Below are 22,174 nucleotides of genomic sequence, written 5' to 3' on the forward strand. Positions count from 1 at the left end.
CATTAAAATTACACCATACCAGATCACACTGCAGGACTGTGTGAAGGCTGCAGACCAGTATCTCCTGTAAGTTACAGTCATGGACGAAAGTATTGGCACCCCTGGAATTTTTCCAGAAATTGTTGCAATTACAAATGTGTTTGGTATACACATGTTTATTTCATTTATTTGCATTGGAACAACACCAAAAAAGCAGATGAAAACAGCCGAAATTGACATAGTTTTACACAAAACTCAAAAAATGGGCTAGACAAAACTGTTGGCACCCTTTTAAAACTGTGGGTGAATCATTTTATTTCAAGCATGTGATGCTTATTGTATTACATACAATAATTATAAATGGCCCTGGTTGGTGTGAAACTGTCCAAAAATTCGAAAAAGGTGACCTTAGAGAGCTTCAACAAGAGGAGGACTAAGAATACGGTGGGTGATGAATGTATTCTTTTGTTCTTGTGTTTGTTAATGTAAAAAACTACAATATACTGTATGAAAATATATTGTGGATTATGCCATAATAAAACAAGGAAAACATTGTTTTAAAACAAAAAGGGTTTTAGCATGACATTCAAAAAAAGCAGCAAAAATAGGCAAAAAAATAAGCAAAACATTTGCGGGAATGGTTGAACTGGCAAAAATGGGCATAACAAATAGTGACTTGTGGTTAAAATTGGCACAAATGGTAAAAGTGGTAAAAAGTGGTTTAAAGAGGCATTAATGGGTCAACAGAGGCAATAATTGGTGGAAAGTGGCAAGAATTGTTTTAGAAGAGGCAAAATAGGCTGGAAAAAAGTGGTGGAAAGGGTTTTGAGTGGCAAAAAATGTGTTGAAATTGGACAAATTGTGGGGGAAATGTGATGAAAACAAGTTGAAGTTTGGCAAATTGGTCTAAAGCTGCAAATGTGTAACTTAAAAAATGTTCTTTTTTTTTTTTTTTTTTTAAAGGCATCTGGGGACCCCCTCACAGTGTCTCGCAACCCCCAAGGGGGTCCTGACCCTAATGTTGAGAACCACAGCTCTACAGGACAAAGAATGAAACAGTCATATGACATCCCAACCCAGAGTGCATTGCACAAACATGGAAGCCTAGATGTGAATCTAGTTATTATTTCAATTTTCTCCAAAATGTAGAAACCTAGTGTATTTCTTTGTAAAACTACATTTTAAAGGCATCATCATGAATCTAAGAAGGCAACATGTCTTCATATGCAGGGTTTTCTTTTAAACGTAAGGTGCGATCATGCTCACTACCCTTATGCTCATTTTGCAGCTCTGCAGACCAATGTATATTGACCATTTACTTTTGCCAGTAAGTAGTATATTAGTTTAATTATTTTAGGGATAGGGTTTCCAAAATTGAGGTTCAGAAAAAGGCTACGCTCAGCTGACTTTACGTAGTTCTCATTTATAGCAGTACTTGGTATGGGGCTTGGAGTTGTGTAGTGCTTGTCTAGTCTTGCTGTATAAAGTGGCCATCAGCATCAGCTAATCCCATTCATTTTTAGTTGTTGCTGCAGTTGGTTCAATTTGGGGTCAATGACTTGGACACATCAACATGTGGCAACGAGAACTGGGGAGAACCATTTAGCTGCTCCAGAAGGCTATCATGTGATGAAGAATGCAGTCCTATATTTGACTCATTTCAAGAGGCTATCAGTTAAAAACACTCCTATAATGTGTGTAATATTCAATGTAGTACATTTATAGTACTTCTTTTTCATTGTATCACCTTTAAACTGTTGAAATGTATATCTTGTCAGAGTCCGGTTTTCATTTGTAATAGCTGTAACAATTTAGATTAAAAATTCAAAATACTTTGGGAGAATGAATGTTTGCTGTAGCAATGACGGCCCCTTGAGTGTTACATTGGGTGCTTTTAATAAGAAGGATAACAGCAGAACGTTTTTAGAAGGAAAAAGTTATAATTAAAACAGCAAAATCTTATATCAACCTCCATGAACTGACTAGACAGTGTTTCATTACTTCCACTCTATATTGTTTCAATGTGCTGTGATGCTTCATTAATAGGATTTCTATCATTTGTATGGCAAAAGTAGCCAGGAGCATAACGAATGCCATCATATTTAATGTAGTATAGTAAAGATGGAAGTAGCAGTTGCCCAGGGAAGTGGATTTTTTGTCTTTTCTGTTCCTTAACCTGAATAAGGGATTTTATTGCCCTCATAATAACGGGAGGAGGCTTAGCTCATTATGGCCCATAATCCAATCTGTGAGCTCCCTGAGTTGCAGGTGCAGTGACATATCCATATTGTCCTTGGTAGAGAGACAAGGTGGAAATGCAACAAAGTGGCACAGAAAAAAGTGAACAAAACCACTGTCGGAAAGGGAAAAAACAACATTACTGGCTTAAAGTGAGCACCAGCTGGGAATACGGCGTACAAGGTTGTAGCAATGTTTCCTCTGTTGTGAGTTGGACCGGTTGGCTTCTGCATAAACATAACCAGCACTGTTATGTAAGTTTGATTAATGTTAAACACTCTGAATGTCATTAAGTAAAGAGCTATGTTGGTAGATAAAGCTTTTAGTGCAAAATGAACTCAAAAGAGCTACAACAGGAGGCAAAAATTCATCCTGAAACAGAGAAAGTATGGTCTAGTATATGTTTATCATAATAACACACAGTGTGATTTAACTCTGAGTTATCCTCAGGTTTTTACTGCAGAAATACACCATGCATCCATTATATTAAAAAACAAATCATGCTGACCAAGACACCATACGCTCTGGATAAACTCAGAAATATATGGAGATGTTCCGCCAGGCTGCAGGCTCTGTCGGAAGCATTAACTTTTTATTGTCCTGTGACATATATGCTTATATATTCATGTCACTGTCAGAGGCTTTAGAGAACATTCATCAGAGAGAGTGGTTACCAACAGCCCCGGTACACCCGTAGCCGAATCGAACATAATCTGTCTTGATGTGGAGAAAGATGTTTTGTAAGCAGATTGGGTTTTATTAAAAATTTCAACACTTTCATCCTGTGACGTCTTGCTTTTTTGGATCAAATGATGCCAGATGGTTTAGCTGTCAAGTACCCCATCCCACAGCAAAATAAACACATTGAGACACTTATAGTCACTCCTCTCACCTGCCAAATGGTTAAATCTCATCCGCCTTCAATTCAGGGTGTCCATGATGGATATTTCAATGCTGCTGGATAGACTTAATAGTAAACAATACCTATACTGTGTATTTTTGGACCAGAATTGTTAAATTAAGCCTGAAGAGCTGGGTCAAAAGCCTGCAATTTGTTTAACTGAAGTTCTCCTTTATCCTAAAGGAATATTCCAGTAGTTCCCCTCATTTGTTTTCTGAGTATTTACTGGCTAATAGTTGATTTAATTACTCCAAACAAACGATATCTTTCTGAAACACATTTCAGCACTGCCCAGTATCCACATCCTTGAACAATGACAAGCTTTCAGAGAGGACAGAATTAAAATTCAAAGGCAAGGCGGTTCATTTTAGTTCCAGGAACCGCTGTGTGAAAAACACTTGACTGATTTTAATCACATTCTTATTTATTTCAGCTTAGAGCTCTGCATGACTTTTTAAAAGCCAGTGGTTTTTCACTGTACTGTCATAGTGCAACAGCACCATCTAGCAGGCCACTTTGAGTATCAGCTTTGCTCACTGAACTGATTAGATATTCCCTCTAAAAGCCCTGCATTTACAGCACTGCTGGGACAGCAAGCATTTGTTTTCAGAAAAGGTTTCTAGTAAGAGTACTTTATCTCCCTGTCTGCTATATATTCTTTTGAGTCAGGATTATGGTTGTCTATACGTGTCTGCACTGTTCAGTTAAAAAGCTGCCGTAGTAGGAGGAATGAGTCATAGCATATGATTGGCACCTGGTAAATACGGCAAAATATCTGTCTTCTTCTGAGAGTTATTTCAGTATTCCTCTCAGAAATGGCAACAAGGTGTAAACAAAATTAGCATTAAAGTAGCATGCATAATGGAGGTGAAACCTAACCCCGCATATGAGTCATAATGCACTTATTTCTTATACGATTAGTTTGTTATGGAACACACCAAACTGGAAATTAAATTTAATCACAAATGGATACCAAATGGTACAAAATATGGCTTTAAAATGATTATTACTGTAAAGCAAGTGAATGCAATGCTGCTCAGTAGTCTTTACACTTTGACTCCATCTTTGCTGAACTACAGATGAACTGACTGAACATGCATTTGCAAATTGAGATAGATTGTGTACGGCATTGAAATGCTTGTGTTTTCATCCCTTGATCTTGGGTGTAAGCTGGACCACTGTGCAGAGACAGGACCCATTCTACACCATTAGTAAAATATTTAAGTGCATTAATGTGCAATACGACGACTTCAAGTGGAACATCGGTGCGGTGTTTGCTTTTACTTCAAGCAACAAAGCGAGATGCATCATTTTGGAGTTGTATAACAAGATTATCCGTGTCATAAGGCTGTATAAAGCTTTAGCTACTTAGATGTCTAAGTTTAGCATCAATGGAGGAAACAGACAAACTTTTCCTTTGCCTGCAGCAGTGACCTCAAGATAAGATGGTAGTAGAACTGTCACAAAAATAAACCTCTCAAAGTCACTGCTTAAGAAATAGTTGTGCACAAATGCATGCATGATTAGAAGAAGCTACCCCCATCAGTAAATGCTCCCAGTACATACTAACTGTATAATTAACCACTACTCAGTCCACATACGTAGAGCTGTGGTACTGTTTAATCTAAGATAAAACATAGATGAACAACCCCCATCAAACAACTCTAGTGCTGCACAGAGCTGCATGGTAGCATATCTCTAAGGGTAGCACTATTTGATAAAAGAACCCCCTTAAACTGTAGTCAGTGGGATGCCAGTAGCCTGTTGGTTAAGCACGTGGGCCTCATTTACAGAAGCTGTAGACTGGAGCGGGCAGCCTAGGTTCAAATGAGGCATGCAGCTCCTTTTCCTCATGTCATTCGCCTCTTTCTTAAGACAGTCGGACTGCAGACCATACAAATCTGACGGCCACTTTCATAGACTGTTCATCTGAGATGCAGTATGTCTCAGAATAGAAAGTGACACTAAAACTTTTAAAGTTGAGTTGGATTACACTTCTGTACAGAGTTAGGTTAAGGGTAAAGGTATACCAAATGTCAAAACCCTGACCTGTAAAACCTGATCATAAAACCAACTTTAAATTAAGTCAAGTAAACAGCTTGCAGGGAAAAAGCTTGTCCTCCATGAAAATATTCTAACGCAGCCAGCATGGCTTACATTAGCTGTGTAAGCTACGTATATGACAGAGCTACGTAGATAACAGAGTTACATAGCCCACAGAGCTAATGCTAAGCCCACGAAACAGCTACATAAGCAATATATCTATATTATCTGCAAAGCTAAATTAGCTTTAGCTATGATTTCTTAAGCTCACAGTGCTAAAGGTAACTTAACTACATATAACATAACTTTGTAGCTTTGCTAACAGAGCTAAAGCTCAAAAGGAGCTATAATCTATGTGGGTACATTATCTGCATCAGTGGTTCTCAACTGGTCCGGCCTCAGGACCCACCAGTCTGTCTTATGACAGATCATGGCCCAATATTCCCCCAAAAAATGTCTTGGTACATTATCTATGTAGTTAGCTTCAGCTGCATTTGCTAAAACTTAAATTGTTGAAGCTCACATGGCTAATGCTAACTTAGCTACACTGGCTTATGTAATAAAATAAATCATGAAGCTTTAGTAGCTATGTTAGCTTTAGCTAAAGCTAACGGAGCTACAGCAAGCGACCATTCATGTAACTTCTTTAATGGGTCTATACATACAGTAACTTAATCCCAGATTAGGTCTCCAACCTTTCTCCTTTGTTTTATTTATTAAATGTTTCTGTAATGTTTTCAGTATAACTGAATATTAATTATTATAAATATTAAAGCTAGACTTGGTTTATGACAAAAGTTGAATTTAAAAAAATCTAAAACTGGAAATTTGTTGTACCTGCAAAGTACGGCACTTCCCTTCTCAGATAAACGTTCTGTGGGCGTGGCCGTCAGAAAAGTAAGATCTGAAGAAAGATCCCTCTATACCCTCTCTCTCTATCCACTTATGGATCACAATAAAGCATAAACACCACCCCTATAATAAATTTCTAAAAAATAATCTGTTTTATTTCAAATTATTTCCTTACTAACTATAGGTTTTAACTCATGGAAACAATATGTAATGTATTAACGTGTCATATTTTGCTTCTTGGATCTAAGCTAGGCTGGTTTGTTGCCTGTTTCCAGTCTTTTAGCAGGGCTAGGTTATGCAAGGCTAACATTTAGCTTTCATATAAAAAATCATTTTCCAATCAACTCCATGCACATACAGACACTCATTCATGGTAGTAATCTAATATTGTCCTTAACGTGTAATACAAAGGTTTCTTCAGCTGAAGATTTATACATTTTCATTTATACTGTCCCTTATATATTGTTTTTCAGCTATTGTCCTGTTGGTCTTTTCTCATTTTCAATGTTTTCTTAGCAATTGTCATCATCTCCCTGCAGTTTTGTGCCACGCAGTCATGTTTGCCCCTTATGTTGAGCACTCTTCTTGCAAAACAAAAATAAAAGTCAAACAATAATATAGAGGATTTCAGCATTTATTCTTTTTCTTCAAACAGAAAAATGATATATCTGACAACTTTGATGCATTTTTGGAGCTCTCAGTGGTCTTTCTCTGAGGTGACTATGATGATTATAATAACTGAAAGTGTTTTCTGTCTAGCCACCATGTCCCAGATTGAAAATGCACTTTGATGAATAATTTACCACGCTTTTAAGATTCAGTGACCGTGCAAAAAACTTTAAGTAGAAGCTATTGTGACAGCAACAAAGTATTTGATGTAAAATCTGACACAACTGCACTTCTTCACTGCTTCCACCTGAAGTTAAAGGTACAATATGTAGAATTTTGGCACTGAAATGTCAACATTAATTAAATTGTGACTACTTCTTTTTCATGTTCTTCATTTAAAGACATACATTACACCTAATTTCCAACATTTTTGAAAGAGAATTTCTTAGCTTTTATAGCTGTGATGATTCATATTTTGTCATGGCAGCTGCTACGATGGAGCCACTGCAACAGATATGTTTATTGTTAACGTGGAAAAGCTGGATGTTCCATCAAAGACCGTTACATAAGGAACCATGAACTGCTGTATGTAGCCATGTCTTATTCATGTTACATGCCCTTACATGTGCTAGACTACATTTTTTCTGTGCCATTGGCAGCAAGCGCTATTGTTTAAGCTTTCCCTGTAACATGTAAACCCCTCCACACCATATCATAGTGGCCCCACTAGACATTTCCAAGCTATGTAGAGGTGTGCTACTTAGCTCAGCTCACTTCCATTGTTACTTCTTGTTTTAAATGAAGGACCTTGTCCAATTAATTCCTGCACTTATTGTGGTGTTTTTACCTAACCTAATTTCATTGATGATTTTCACATAGTAGACAGTGAAGCTGTCAACTCCACGAATGATCCCAGAATGTTTTGTGAGTAGCTTGCAGCTCAAGCCAGAAACTTTTAACATCTTTTCTCCCTTATTATATGAAACTCGTCAATGAAACAAAAACAGTGGTTTACTGTTTAGTACATTCACTTTATTGCAATTGGTTGGGACCCAAAAGTGGGTCTCGAAGCTGTTTTCATATGGTCCAAATGTTTGCCTGGAAAAATGTCATGGCAAAGAGTCTATGATTTAGTCATACAAAGACATAATCAATATGAAGTGAAGTCAGAAAGTATGCAGACCCCTTCACTTTTTTGTTGTTCTTATGTTGCAGTTTGATATTACAGTTAAAAAAAAAAAAAAAAGTATTTCCATTAATCAACACTCAGTCCCCAGTTATGCAAAAGGCTGAACTTTGTCCAGTTTCCACAGAGGATCTCTGGAGCTCAGTCAAAGTGACCATTGGGTTCTTGGAAGACCCTTCAACCCTGATTGATCAGTTGGGTTAAGCGACCAGCTCTTGAACCACGGTTATTGTAGTTAACTAAAACTAACTAAATAACTAAAACTAAAATTCAAAAATCATTTTAGTTAACTGAAACTAAATAAAAACTAAGCTTTACCAAAAAACGAAAACTAACTAAAACTGTATAATACGCTTACAAAACTAACTAAAATGAAATAAAAAACTAGCCTTAGTTTTAGTCTCTGACACAACCCTACTGACTGGCACCTACACCAGAGTCTGGGGGTGTAAAATTGCCTGATCTGTTTGGTTAAGACCTCACACAGTGGTAGTTTTATGTCTGGGGTTGTATTCAAACATCATCATTAAGTAAATAAAATGATTAGTGAAGAGTAGCGTGTTTGAATATGTTTTTAAAAATGTATGACGCTCACTCAGCCTTGACATCTATCCGTAAAAAACTAAAACTAATAAAAACTAAACTAAAACAAAGCATTCTTGCAAAATAAAAACTAAACTAACAAACCAGCAGTCCAAACTAATAAAAATGGAACTTTTGTTTTTGTAACAGAACTTTTTTGTATCCTTTCCCAGATCTTTGCCTTGCAGCAATCTTGTCTCTTAGCTCTGTAGGCAGTTTCTTTGACCTCACAGCTTGGTTTTTGCTCTGATATGCATTGTCAGCTTTCTGTAGAGAGGTGTGTGCCTTTCCAAATCATGTCCAGTTTAATTTGGCCCAGGTGGACTTCTATCAAGGTGAAGAAACATCTCAGGAAAGATCCAGAGAAATGGGAAGCAACTACTTGAAATTTTAAGTGTTTTGCAAAGGGTCTGAATACTCATGTTAATGTGAAATTTTAGTTTTTATTTTTAACAACTTTGCAAAAGATTCTGTTTACACTTCATCATGATGGGGATTTGGTTATTTTCTTGAGATCTTGATTTGTTTATCTTGTTATCTTGAGATAATAAAAGGATGGTTGTCCCATGATTAAGTTTTAATTTAACCAAGTTTTAATATTTTCATGTTTTTGCAGAAAACAGAGTAAAATTCAATGTAGGCATGTCCTCTCAAGACTTCTGTACTGATGCACTTTGTTTTCTTCCATCCAAAATCCAATTTGCAACATTTTTCACTAAACACTTTTGAGTGGTTGCAAATTACTTCAAATTTGGGTCACAATTTCTCATTAAGGAGGTGGCGATGTGTTCTGAGGCGAGATCAGTAGAGAATTGTTACCCAAACTGAGGTGGGTGGAGTAGAGCAGCATGTCTCTTCATGTCATCTTTTGTTATTGTTTTGATGGAGAGCCCCCTGGAGGCGTAATTCTGTACATTTAAGATTCACTGTCATGCTTCTGTGTATAACCCACTTTAACACCAAAAAAGAAAAGTCCACACATTACCCCTCTCTCCGACACATCAATAGCTCTGGCTCTGCCCTCCCTCAGATGGCTGTAATGAAGCCATTTATATTACTGACAAATGTGATCATTCTTTCCTTCTTCTTGTCTCTTTTATCAACCCCACTCACAGCTGCTGCTCAGTGTGTGTCTATTTGACCGTCATTAAAAATGTATAGCATCTCTCCAAACAGTGTCCTGACAAGCCGCCCCTGCTCATTGGATATCAGTCATTAAAATTTAGCGAAGAGGGCAAAGCATGTCCTGGATAGGTATCAGGTTCCTCATTCAGGCTGTGAATGAATTTTTCAAAGTCCTATTACCTCTACAGGCACCGCTGCTGATGTCTCAAGGCTGTGCGTTGTGACACTGCCGTTGTCTTCCTCTCCCTGTATTGTAGCTGAAGTGTGACAAAAGCTGAATCAACAATAACAACATGAGTCTCTGGGTGGCTATACTGCTTCATTTACTACTGTGTGTTGACAAGGCTGACTCTAAAAAAGGTGAGTTGCTATTTGTTATTCTGATGCTGCAAAACTTAAATTTGATGGGGGTAGTTAATCTTGAAGGTACACCACATAGAGAGATGGATTTCTATTGTTCAATGTCAGCTGGTAATACACTTTCAGAAGTTGTATTGGGATGCTTGAAAAATAGTCTGATAAATAATTAAGCACAGAAAGAGCCACAAAGTCTTCACAGTATCATTTTTCTTTGAGCAATGATTAAACAATTATTCTTGCAATTATTAGGTGTCAAATGTGGAGGGATCCTCTCTGCTCCATCTGGGAATATCTCCAGTCCAAACTTTCCCGGCTTGTATCCCTACAATATCGACTGCTCCTGGCTAATAGTGGTGGCAGAAGGCTCCTCCGTCCTCCTTACCTTTCACCACTTTGAGCTGGAGTACCACGCCAACTGTGCATACGACTACATCAAGATCTACAATGGCATATCTGAAGACGAAGGAAACCTCCTTGGGATATTTTGCGGAGACGTCTCCCCGCCACAGTTTACCTCTTCCTGGAATGTCATGTCGATCATCTTCCATTCAGACCGCCATGTGGCCCAAAGGGGATTCAGTGTTGGCTATAGAAAAGGTAACTCATGAGATAAGATGCAATGTGACAGTGATCTGATGGCTTACCACCTACATTTTGAGCTGATCTTTTCCTGGCAATTTTTATCTTGTTGCCTTAAGGGAAGACTTCTCAACCTTAATCTTACTGGAAAACTTAGAACTCAGCAAAACATAATACATAAACAGACCATAGTCGTGCAAGTGGCTCTGTGAGGCCAGTCTTTGGCTTACCAGTACTTTGAGAAAGAAGCATTAACATGCTATCATGTTTACATTTTTTCCCTCTGGTTGGCATTTGCATGCTAACGCGAAAAATAAAATACACAAGAGGATGATGGGGATGTCATTAGTACTAAACAGAAAACTGGAAAATAGAAAAGTCAAGAACAAAGTGACAATTTGACCTTGAGAAGAATGGGTCAGGGAATCTACCTAAGTAGTGAAGGTTTATCCTCTGGGGACTAATAATGCTTTATAACCTTTATAGAAGTACAAAACAGTTTTGAATATGTTTTAGAAAAATAAATAATCTTGCTGTGATGCATAAGACTGAGTGTTGACTGAAAAATAGCAAATGATCATCCTTGGGGGATCTTGAACACATGTACAAAATCATTTCCTGACAACCCTTTTAATTTGTGTTTAAGATATTTAATTTAGTCAGAGGATAGACAGAGTTTCTTATTCAAAGATATATTTTAGGGCTTGTTATGCCTTTACAGGACAATAGATAAAACTGGAAACAAGGATGAGAGAGTAGGAAATGGCGCCACAGGCCAGACTCGAACCCAGTCCACCTACATACCTGGGGCACCTTAAACCACTAGGTCAGGGGTGTCCAGACTTTTTCCACTGAGGGCCACATAACAAAATATATAAGAATGGTGAGGCCACTTTTGTATACTGAACCTTGGGGATCTTTAAGTTAGCCAAACTAATCTAATATAGGTTAAGACATTCTTAGTGACTGTGAGTCCTCACATGGCTAGTTAGTGGTTGACAAGGCAAATAGCGTATCAGTTCAAGGGCTTAGGGGGGGCAGTCAGATTTCAGGGACCTGGCTACCACTGGTTATGCACCTGGAATGCTATTGGTGCTGCCATTTTCTGCTGTAATCAATTAGGGCATTATGAGTCAAGATATTGTTATTGTTGTTTCTTTTGTTGCCAATATGCTTTAACAATTTACAGTGTCATCTCAATTTGGTCACAAATTTAAAAAACATCAGGAAATTCTTCATGTCAAAATGTTTGTTTACAGAATTAACATGGCAGCATCGCCTTGTGCTGAAACAAAGAAGTACAAACCAGTCAAGCAAAAGCTTCATGTTCTAATGTGGGCCATATTTCATTGTCTTTTAAATATACTGCTGGCCAACCAAAAGTGGAAGGCAGGCTGCGTTTGGCCCCCAGGCCATAGTTTGGACACTCCTGCACTAGGTCATCTGTGCCCCTGGATAGACAGAGTCTACTGATTATCCTCTGGGTACCTTGAGTATCTGTTCCAGATTTCAAAACAAACTAAGAAAGCAAATTGGGAGTGCCACCAAAAACACAAGGGATTTATCCTCTGAGGACACAGACTATATTTACCAGCATTTTTCACTTGTCACCAAAGACATGTCTTCATGCTGCGGGTACATTCAATTCACTAAATAATGCATCAGATACTAGTAGTAGTTTTTTGGTGACACTAAAGCAAACACACTGGGAAGGTATTGCTAAAAATAACAGGGATTCATCCTCTGGGGACCTTGAATACCTGAGCTAAATGTCTACAAATCCCTCAGGTTCATTCTTTTATTAGGATATTATCAAAGACATGTGTTCATCCTGGGGAACATTAAATTCATGTACTGATCGTCATAACAACTTATCTAGTACTGGTAATAACTCTTGAAGGGGAAGCTTGAATGTCTATACCAAAATATAAAAAATCCAACTACAGTTTCCATTGATATTTGAGTTATTTTTTTTATTCAGGGAATGAATGGAGTTAATGATTCTCCTCTTGGGATCTTGAACAGCTGTTTCAAAACTACTGGGCATCTTGCTGCAATATAATTCCTTTGTTTTGATACAAACGAAGAAATGTGTGTCCATCTTCTCGGGACTGTTAATTTATTTACTGATCTTCATGGCAGTCCGACCAATACTGGAAGTTAATGGTACTAAAGGAAGCAAGTTGGAGGTGTCACCAAAAATAGTAGGGTTTATCCTCTCGAGACCATGAATATCTGTTCCAAATTTCAGAATGGACATGGATTCCTTCATTTGTTAGGACATCATCAGACGTGTTCATCCTCTGGGGACATTAACTTCATGTATTTACCCTTACAAAAATTCATCCACTATTGGTTGTAATTATTTTGTTGGCACTAGGAAGCAGGTTGTGGAGGTATTACTGAAAATAACCAGGATTTATCCTCTGGGGACCTTGAATATCTGTATCATAATGAAAAACAATCTCACAAGTTGCTACAATACAATCCTTACTTTGTTAGAATATCGCCAAAGTGTCAAGTGATATCACCATGTTTTCATCCTCTGGGGACATTGGATTTATGAAATAATCTTCAAAGCAATTCATTCAAAACTGGTAGTAAATCTTGCAGTGATAGCTGAGGACAGTGGGTGGTGGGTTACACCAATATTATAGGGATTTATCCTCAGGGGACATTGAAATTCTGGTACAAATCATAAGACAATCTGTCTAGTACCTATAAAAACATATCCCTTGCTTAGGGTATCAGCCGATCTTTGGTGTTCATCCTCTGGGATGCTGAATATGTGTACCAGACTTCAAAGCATTCCACACATTATTTTGAGATATTAAAGCAAAAAACAAGAATTTAAATTTAAATGTGATTTGATTAAGGCAAGGGATCACCATCTCCATAAGCTAGAGAAAGACATTTCCTTCACACAGGATTCAATAAAGATAGCAGGGTCTATCTTCTGAGGACCATGCATTCCTGTTAGTGGTGTCAAGACAAACTGATAAGAATCGATAACCAATCTTTACATGAAAGATCGCAGTGTATCTGTCTGTGGAGCCCTGGATTGGTAAAAATGTAACAAGAATTGGCCGAAGCACTGACTTTAAAGTTATAAATCAGTTTATTGAGGCAGTAGGTTAGTGGAAGGTGCTCACCATAGATAGGGGTGTTAAGCGGATCATTGCCGACACATCTTACAGTTCTCCTCAGAAATTAAGTCATGTGGACTTAATATGAAGGGAGGAAAACTTTCCAAATGTGTGCCCATTTGTGGGTTTTGGAGAAAAGTAGTGAGTACAACAGCAGCACATAAATCTCACCTGTTGAGACTGCAAGACAATGTTAGTTAGATGCTAACACTAGTAAGCAGCACCAACAAACCCGAATATTAACAGTTTTCTAAACCACAACTATAAGTCCTTGATTATCAAGACATCTTCAGCCTGTTTTATTCCTGGGCTAACAACTGAAATGTGTTGACAGTGATTCAAATCGTAGCCTGTAACATCAAAAATAATTGGTTTTGACAATTCCTACCTCTAATGTCCATACAAAGTATCATGCCATCTAATAGCTGTCATGACGATATGATTCTAAATTTCGTCTTCCACCCTTTCTAGATATGTGTGGTGGAGTCTTGACCGGCCTATCGGGTGTCATCTCCAGTCCGGGCTATCCTCAGGAGTACAGCAACAATGCAGACTGCTCCTGGGCCGTCCATGTCTCCAACACAAGCGTGGTCACATTGGTCTTCTTGGACTTCCAACTAGAAAACAATGAGGGATGTAATTTTGACTTTGTGGCCCTGTTTGATGGCCCCACGGTCACCCATCGCCACCTGGGAAAATACTGCGGGGCGGATAAACCCCCAAACATCGTCACCACATCCAACCAGCTGCTGGTGGTCTTTAAGTCGGACTTCAACATTGGTGGGCGTGGGTTTAAAGCCTACTATTACTCAGGTAGGTTACTCAAATTAGGGCTGGAATATTAATAAAAAATTAGATTTAATCGCAATATGGCTTGCTGCAATTTTCAAACCGCAGAAGGTGCAATATTTCTTTGACCTGAAATTTGAGTCAAAATACCAGTTTTAAAAGTTTTTTGTAGCAGAGATGTTATGCATTACATTTCATGCAATCATTCAGGTGCCATTTTTTAGAATAGTCTACAGAAACCCTATCTTCTTCATTTTTGTACTTTTTTCTTATTAAATATAAGAATGACAAAAACCACAATGCAACAATTCATATACGAGTCAAAATCATCAGAATTTGATATTTTTAAAGTATTGTTCAGTCCTTGTTTAGGAATAAAAGAACATTAAGGAATAATCGCATATCAAATCGTAATTGTAATATTGGTGGAAAAAAATCGCAATTAGGCGCGTTGGTAGTCGAGTGGTTGAGGCGCGTGCCATGTACGCAGGCGACCCGGGTTCGAATCCGGCCCGTGGCACTATTTCCTGCATGTCTCTCCCCGCTCTCTTTCCTATTTCCGACTCTATCCACTGTCCTATATAATAAAGGCAAAAAGGCCAAAAATAAATCTTAAAAAAAATAAATAAAAAATCGCAATTAGATTATTTTCCAAAATCATTCAGCCCCAACTCAAATGTGCTCAAACAATGTCTGACAGTATATTTTATAAAGATATTTTGGTTTTTGACTGCCTTGACATGCCTTTTAGGCTGTAACTGCAGGAAACAGAAACAATGTTAATGAATGTCACATTATTACATCGTCAGGATTTACACAAAGCAACATTTGTTTACAGAAATCCCATTCATTCGGCCATTTAGAACAGAAAAACTACCGTGAAATCAAAAGGACACTGAGAGGATATACTTCTGCTGACGGCTATTAAAGTGATGAGAAAAAAAAGTTTGACGTTGTTGGACCAAAGGAAACAATGGTCCTTGTTAGTGGCAAGAAGTGAAAGAACATATTATATGACACTGAGAGTTTGAAACAAGGCACATGAAAGATGTAGTACATGACAGAAAAGATGCCGTCATCTGATGAGCAGACAGTTGAACACTTCAGCTTCAAAGTGGATCACTGTATTTGAACAGAACAGAGCTCGATCCTTGTCTCACACCATTTCTGCCACACATGAGACAAAATTCCCCGAAGTAAAGGTCCTTGAGTCTAGTCAACGTCTGGACTTGAATTTAATATGAACACTGCAGCATAACTTTCAGACTGCTGAGTGCAGACTGGCCCCGTTTGACTTTGTCCAGCATTAACCAAGAAGATTAAAAATCCTTAAATAGAGTCACAGAAGGACACTGAGATATAGACCACTGACTTTTAAAAAAATCAATAATCCTTTTTTAATAAGAGCAAAAATATCACAGCTGAGTAAGTGGGGGATCAAATATAGTGTGATAACTTTACACTCATGTATAAAGTAAATCAACTTGTAATCAGTTCTAAATTCAAATAGCCATACCACCAAATATTACAAAAACGGCAACCTCCAAGATTGTAGGTTTTAGAAGAAAACCTGCATAGAGAACATGTTGACTCTACTAGATTAAAATGAGTGTTTTATATATGTTTACTGAAAAAAAATCTGAAAAGCTCCTACTCACTGCACAAATGTACAATGTACACTGACACATTCATATATGAAAACATGGCCAACATGCATGGCAGTGAAAAAGTATTTCCCCCAAATTAACTGTAATTAATCACATTTTTGCAAAGCTGAGTTCCATTTTACTCCCCAGTAGGGTAGTAGGCCAAGTCATTAAAAAGGCTTGAACAATAGTCTAGTCTAGAGTAATTTCTAAGGCTTTGGGACTCCAGCAAACCATGGTGAGAGCCGTTATCCACAAATGGAGAAAACTTGGAACATCGGTGAACATTCGCAGGAGTAGCCGGCCAAACAAATTACTCCAAAAGCACATCAACAACTCTTTCAGTTACTACTTTTTAACATAGGGTCAGGTAGGTTTGGATGGCTTTTCCCTGCTTATTTAATGCCACACAATTAAAAACTACATTTTGTATTCACTCAGGATATCTTTGCCTCATATTACAATTTATTTTTCAACAGCACTGTACATGCTGGATTTGTACTTGCACTGCCTGCTTGCAAGACTAGCTTTTATACTTGGGGTGCAACCTAACTGCTAGTCCATCGGCATCCCCACTTTGAAAAAATAAAGACAGATTAACATGTTGACCACCACTGTTGTGCAATGCATGCTAGTGTTACTGAATAGTTGCATTGTTCTTCCTATGGAGTGTCATCAGTGAAGCCTTTTTAGGTTAGCCCGAGTGCCATTATTTAAAAGGGTAATAAGGAAGAAATTGCTCTATGTAGATCTTGAATATATGAAAGGAAAAACAATGCAACCATCTGACATCACTACTTAGAGCGCTGTGATATACAAAAGCAGCTATGTGTGTGAATCTTCTTTCCAAATTTCCTCAAAAATGTCTTCTAAATATAATCTTTGTCTTTGTACAACATGCATAATGCTTACTGTAAAAGACACTAATGTTACTCCAGTGTGGTCAATAATATGTGTAAGTATGTAGGGTTCCCTTTAACAGGGACAGTTTTGATTTTTCTCTCTAATTCCTGTGCAAAAATTGGATGAAAAGTTTGCTCACATCTTACCAGATCCATTGATCTTACAGCTCAGAGGTCAAGGAGCATGGGTTTTAACTATTTATGTGAGGATGCTTTAGAGCAGATGTGTGTTTATGTGGTTGGAGTCAACTTTTACAGATGGGTTTGAAGAGCTTTATGAGTGTACTGATGTAGAAATAATTAAAATACTTATAAGACTTAATGAAATTGGCAGGTGGATTGTTTTTTTTATTTATGAGGAATTATAACGGTTAGCTTGTTATTTTTATTTTTATGCTGCTGAAACATTTGTCACTTATTTAAGCGTCCAACCAATGTCCATTTCTTGTATTTTGAGAAAGGAGAAAGCAAAATAAGGTTTTTCTTCTTCCTTTCTGGACATGAAATGTGTTGAAATTGTCACTCACTGAAAACTGTGAGCGTGAGTGGACAAATAAAAGGCAATAAAATATGCAGAAGTTCCTTGTCAAAAATTCTCCCTTTCACCCAGTAAAAAATAAATTCACCTGGCAAGCCAAGATAAACAACCAAAGCAAAAAGGTCTTAATTGCTTGTACAGAGTAAAAACATTGCTGCCCACTGCCCCAGTCCCAGACAGTCAAGAAAGCTTTTTCTTTTTGTTTTGATGCTTTATACAAATATAAGTGAGCCAGATATTGGTCATAAACCCCCAACTTTTTCCAAGTTTATCTGCTTAGCTTCTAGACAAAAAACATCTCATTACCCTTAACATAGGGCAGATACATGTTGCCAGTCCACACAAACATTTTATTTTAGGACATAATAAGCATACTAGCTGCCACTGCAGCATGCAAATTTTACCCATCAAGATTCTCAAAAGCAGACTCTTATTTCAAGAAACTAAAAATGTTCATTTTATTTGCCGTATTTGGCAGCTAGTTTTTCTAATTACAAGCATTCCAGGCCACATTTTTCATGTGATACCTTGACATCAGATGCTTTTGCAGATCTGTCAAGGGTAATGAAAATAGACAAATAAACTTGAGTTTTTCTAGTGTATGACCAACATTTGGCTTGCATAGCTTTGCATAATGCGTTGAAACAAGATAAATCTAGCTCGGTTCTGTCCAGGGCTGCACGGTGGTGAAGTGGTTCCCTCATACCAAGAAGGTCCCTGGTTCAAATTCCTGTTGTATAGGATGTTTCTGTGTGATTTGTATGCTTCAGTCTGCTTCGGCTTCCTCTGATAGGCCAAAGCCGTGCTCATTAGGCTGATTGATGACTCCAAAGTGTCAGTATGTATGTCAGCCTTGTGATTGAATGGAGACCAGTTCAGGGTTTACCCCGCCTCTCACCAAATGACACCTGGGATTCACTCAGCCCCCATGACCCTGAACAAGATCAGCATGATAGTTAATGAATGAATGGGCGGCTCTGTCTGGAGTTAAGGAAAAATACCTTCAGCAGCTCAAGAGCAGTACTTTTCTATAGTTGTCTAATATAAAAAAAATCTGACTAACTCATGTGTGACTGAAATGAACAGGTGAATGCCAGCAGGTCCTGTCAGCTGTAAGTGGCAACTTCAGCAGCCCCCACTTTCCCAACATCTACCCGAACAACATCAACTGCCACTGGAGCATCAGTCTCGCAGCGGGATACCGTATCAAACTCTTCTTCCCCATCATGGACCTGGAGGACCGCAACAGTCTGTCAGACGAGTGTGACTACGACTCTATTGCAGTTTACGACGGGGACAGTCAGACAGACACGCTGCTGGGACACTGGTGTGGCAGAGAGAAGCCTCCCTCTCTCGTCTCAAAGGGCAATAAGCTGCTGGTGGTGCTCAGCACAGACAGGAATGAAGCTCACAGAGGCTTTACTGCTTCTTATCTGGGAGGTAAATGCTAAAGTAGGCATCTTTTGGAAGCCCTTTCTGCCAGTCAAGGATTAAAATATGTAGAAACTAGCCTTGATGTTAAAAATAGCTCCTTGGTGAGATATTGCTGTGACATAAATGGTCACGATTATACGATAAGAAGGCTAACTATGAAATAAAACCTTCAGTGTAAGGAGGAAGGAGGAGGGAACAGCCATGACTTCTCAACATTTCTGCCTGCCTTATTCTGCTTTCTATTTGGTCTATTTTTAACTTTGATCTATTTCTCAGTTATGACTTCACATCTTACAATCATGACTTATCTCAATTTTAAATTAAGTGTCACTACTAAGAATGTATGGAAGCCCTGAAATGATATACATCCATACATTTTTTTACTCCATTGTCCTAAGATAACAAGTAAATTAAGTTGTTTTCTCATCATGTCATCTTTTTTTCTTTTTTTCTTGAATTATTTCTAAAACCTTTATCATGAGAAAACAGCCAGATATTCCACAGTATCATGTAAAAATTTAGAAAATAAAAACGTTTTGGATGCATGGCCTCTAAGGGCTTCTGTACTGTTCTCATATCATTGCCAACAACATAAATAATTCAAGATTCAGAGGAAAGCAAATAAATATTTCTTATTTTCATTGAGATAAATGAGGTTTATGATGTCCACATAGGGATTCTGTACTTTTAATATATTTTTATGCACAATTTTTGCATTTCCTTATAATGGCAAATTATCTTCATTTAAATATTATCTTGTAATTATGACTTTTTCCCGCATAGTTGGTCTAAAAATCTGTTAAAATGCCACAAAGGCTATGTCAACACAACAGTTAAAAGTGACCTTTTCTCACATGTGACTCAAACTACCAGTGCTCATGGAGGAGAAAACTAAATTGAAAGGATGGAAAATTTAGGACAAGCAAAAACAATCCAGGTTCTGGTACTCAATGTGGTTCTAAAGGCCTTCAATTAAGAGGGCTAGAAACATAAAAATGCACCAAGACATGTTGACATGCCCCTTCTTCAGGCTATAGCACACCATCTTTAGTATCTGTTATCTGGATTATCTTTACCAATCTTTTTTTGGTCCAACATTTTCAGTCCCTTTCATAGCCAAAACCTGGTTGTGTCAGTATGCACACTCTTAAATTAATACTTTTACATTAATGCACATTTGGATTTTATTACAACACCTATTTTTTTGGGTAGGAGTCTGTCAGTGAAGCCTGTCTCGATAAGGAAAAATCTGCCCACTCCTCCTTTCAAAAGCACTCAGAATCTGTCAGAAAATGAAGGCATTTCCTGCCACAGCCCTCTTCAGATCAGCCCACAGATTTTCACCAGGTCGGGTCTTTGGCTGGCCCGGTCCAAGACTTTGATCTTCCTCTGGTGAGGCCATTCATTTGTAGAAGTGGATGCATGCTGTAGGTCATTGTCATGCTGAAAGGTGAATTTCTCCTTAGCTCCAGCTTGATAGCAGATACATGAAAATTATGTGCCAGAACTGGCTGGTATTTGGAAGTGTTCATAACTCACTCCTCCTTAACTAAAACCTCGGTTACAGCTGAACAGAAACAGCCCCAAACATGATGCTGCCTTACAACGCTTACTGAGCTGGGATGATTTCCTCATAAAAAAAAAGTTAGTGTCTTACAACCTCACCCTATAGCCGGCCCAGACATGAAAATATGAGGATAAATGAAAAAAAGAACACCATATCCACGGTGAAGCTTGGTGGGGGCAGCAGCAGGATATAGGGCTGTTTTGCTTCGGCTGGAACTGGAGTTTTAATTAAGAGGGAACTATAAGCCGCTCCAAATACCAGTTGGTTTTGGCAAAAAGCCTCCAGGTATCTGCTAGAAAGATGAAGATTAATCTACAAAAGTGGAGAAGTAAAAGGTTTTGAATGGGTCCAGCCAGAGCCCAGACCTGCTGAAAAAAATCTGTGGGGATCTGAAGAGCATTGTGCATAGAAAATGCAATCATTATCTGATAGATTTTTAGTGTTTATTTAAAGGGAATTTTGCAAGTCAAGATAGATTACTATGTTGCACTCTAATTGAAAAACCATGAATGCTTAAATGAAACCAAAAGGTTGTTCAGTAAAGTATTACTTGAGAGTTTTGCAGATGGTTGTGTTTTATTTTTATTGCTTCCTTCTAAAATATTTTTACGGTCAAATGTGCAGGTTACAGATGACATTGAAACTAGAAAAAGTGCTAAAATGATAAGTCTAGGGCAAATTTTTTCCACCACAAAATGTGATGTAGCAGAACATCTGCATGTCTTTTCATGCTACTTTTCTAAATTAAATCTGATTTGCGTCTTTTTCTCATATCTAATCTAAGTGGTACCTGTGAATGTGAGCTGCACAAGATCAGAATTCACCATCCTGATACCGCAACAGTCCTTACCTCAGCTGGAGCGCGATAGGATCTACCTGGGAAACCCAACCTGTGCAGCCCAGCTGACCGCCACCTCTTACAAGATCCTCGCTCAGTTTGTCAACTGTGGCACTGCCAGCCAGGTGATGAGCCACAGCCTCACAGTACTTAGTGACACACCACACTTCAGCTGTTAGAAACATTGATTTGTTATCAAGTCTGTGACTCCTGATCTCTTCCAGAAACATCGGAACATCACCATGCTGGTGAACAAACTCTACATTGATTTCTCTGACGGGAAGCAGCAGAACGTGCAGGAATACAAAGTGCAGTGTGACGCCCTGAGGAAGATAGCGTCAGTGTCCATCATTTCTGCTGAGGAGCGTCGTCTCGAGGAGCAGAACCAGCAAAGTGACAATGACAGTGATGGCAACGCAGGCGGTCCTGAAGCGGAGCCTCATGACCTCAGTGATATTGTCTTCATTAGCATCTGTGTTCTGGCTGTCATTCTCATGGTGATTGCTATTGTTTGGCTAGTGCTGCTGTAGAATCACACAGACCTATGGTTTGTATACAAAGAAAGGACTCCAACACTGAATTTATCATGTATTTCATCATATTTTGTACAGAAAGTTCACCAACAGTTTAAAAAACATGATTCAAGTACAGAGGAATGGCACTGTCATCCCAACAACAATACCAGTGACTATGACTGACATGTCTGTTTAAAAACAGTTTAAGCTAGTAACACTTGACAACCACACACTACTGAGCATTGGTTAAGCATTAGATAAACACAACACCCTTGCAAAGTTCCTACATCAATATTTACTTAAATGTAAGTTAAAAGTCATTATACAAGTTTACTGTTGAAATAC

The 22,174-nt window shown here is 38.2% G+C and overlaps 1 protein-coding gene across 1 annotated transcript; it reads left to right on the plus strand.

Moving 5' to 3' along the window:
* Window positions 1–9,808: 9,808 nt before the first annotated feature.
* On the plus strand, window positions 9,809–21,844 carry cdcp2 (CUB domain containing protein 2). Its single transcript, XM_041803002.1, has 6 exons — window positions 9,809–9,875; window positions 10,125–10,472; window positions 14,072–14,413; window positions 18,562–18,915; window positions 21,261–21,439; window positions 21,539–21,844. Exons 1-6 carry the CDS (start codon window positions 9,809–9,811, stop codon window positions 21,842–21,844), a joined length of 1,596 nt encoding a protein of 531 aa, XP_041658936.1.
* The last annotated feature ends 330 nt before the right edge of the window (window positions 21,845–22,174 follow it).

The sequence above is a fragment of the Cheilinus undulatus genome, linkage group 13, assembly GCF_018320785.1.
Source record: "Cheilinus undulatus linkage group 13, ASM1832078v1, whole genome shotgun sequence".
NCBI classification, from domain to species: domain Eukaryota; kingdom Metazoa; phylum Chordata; class Actinopteri; order Labriformes; family Labridae; genus Cheilinus; species Cheilinus undulatus.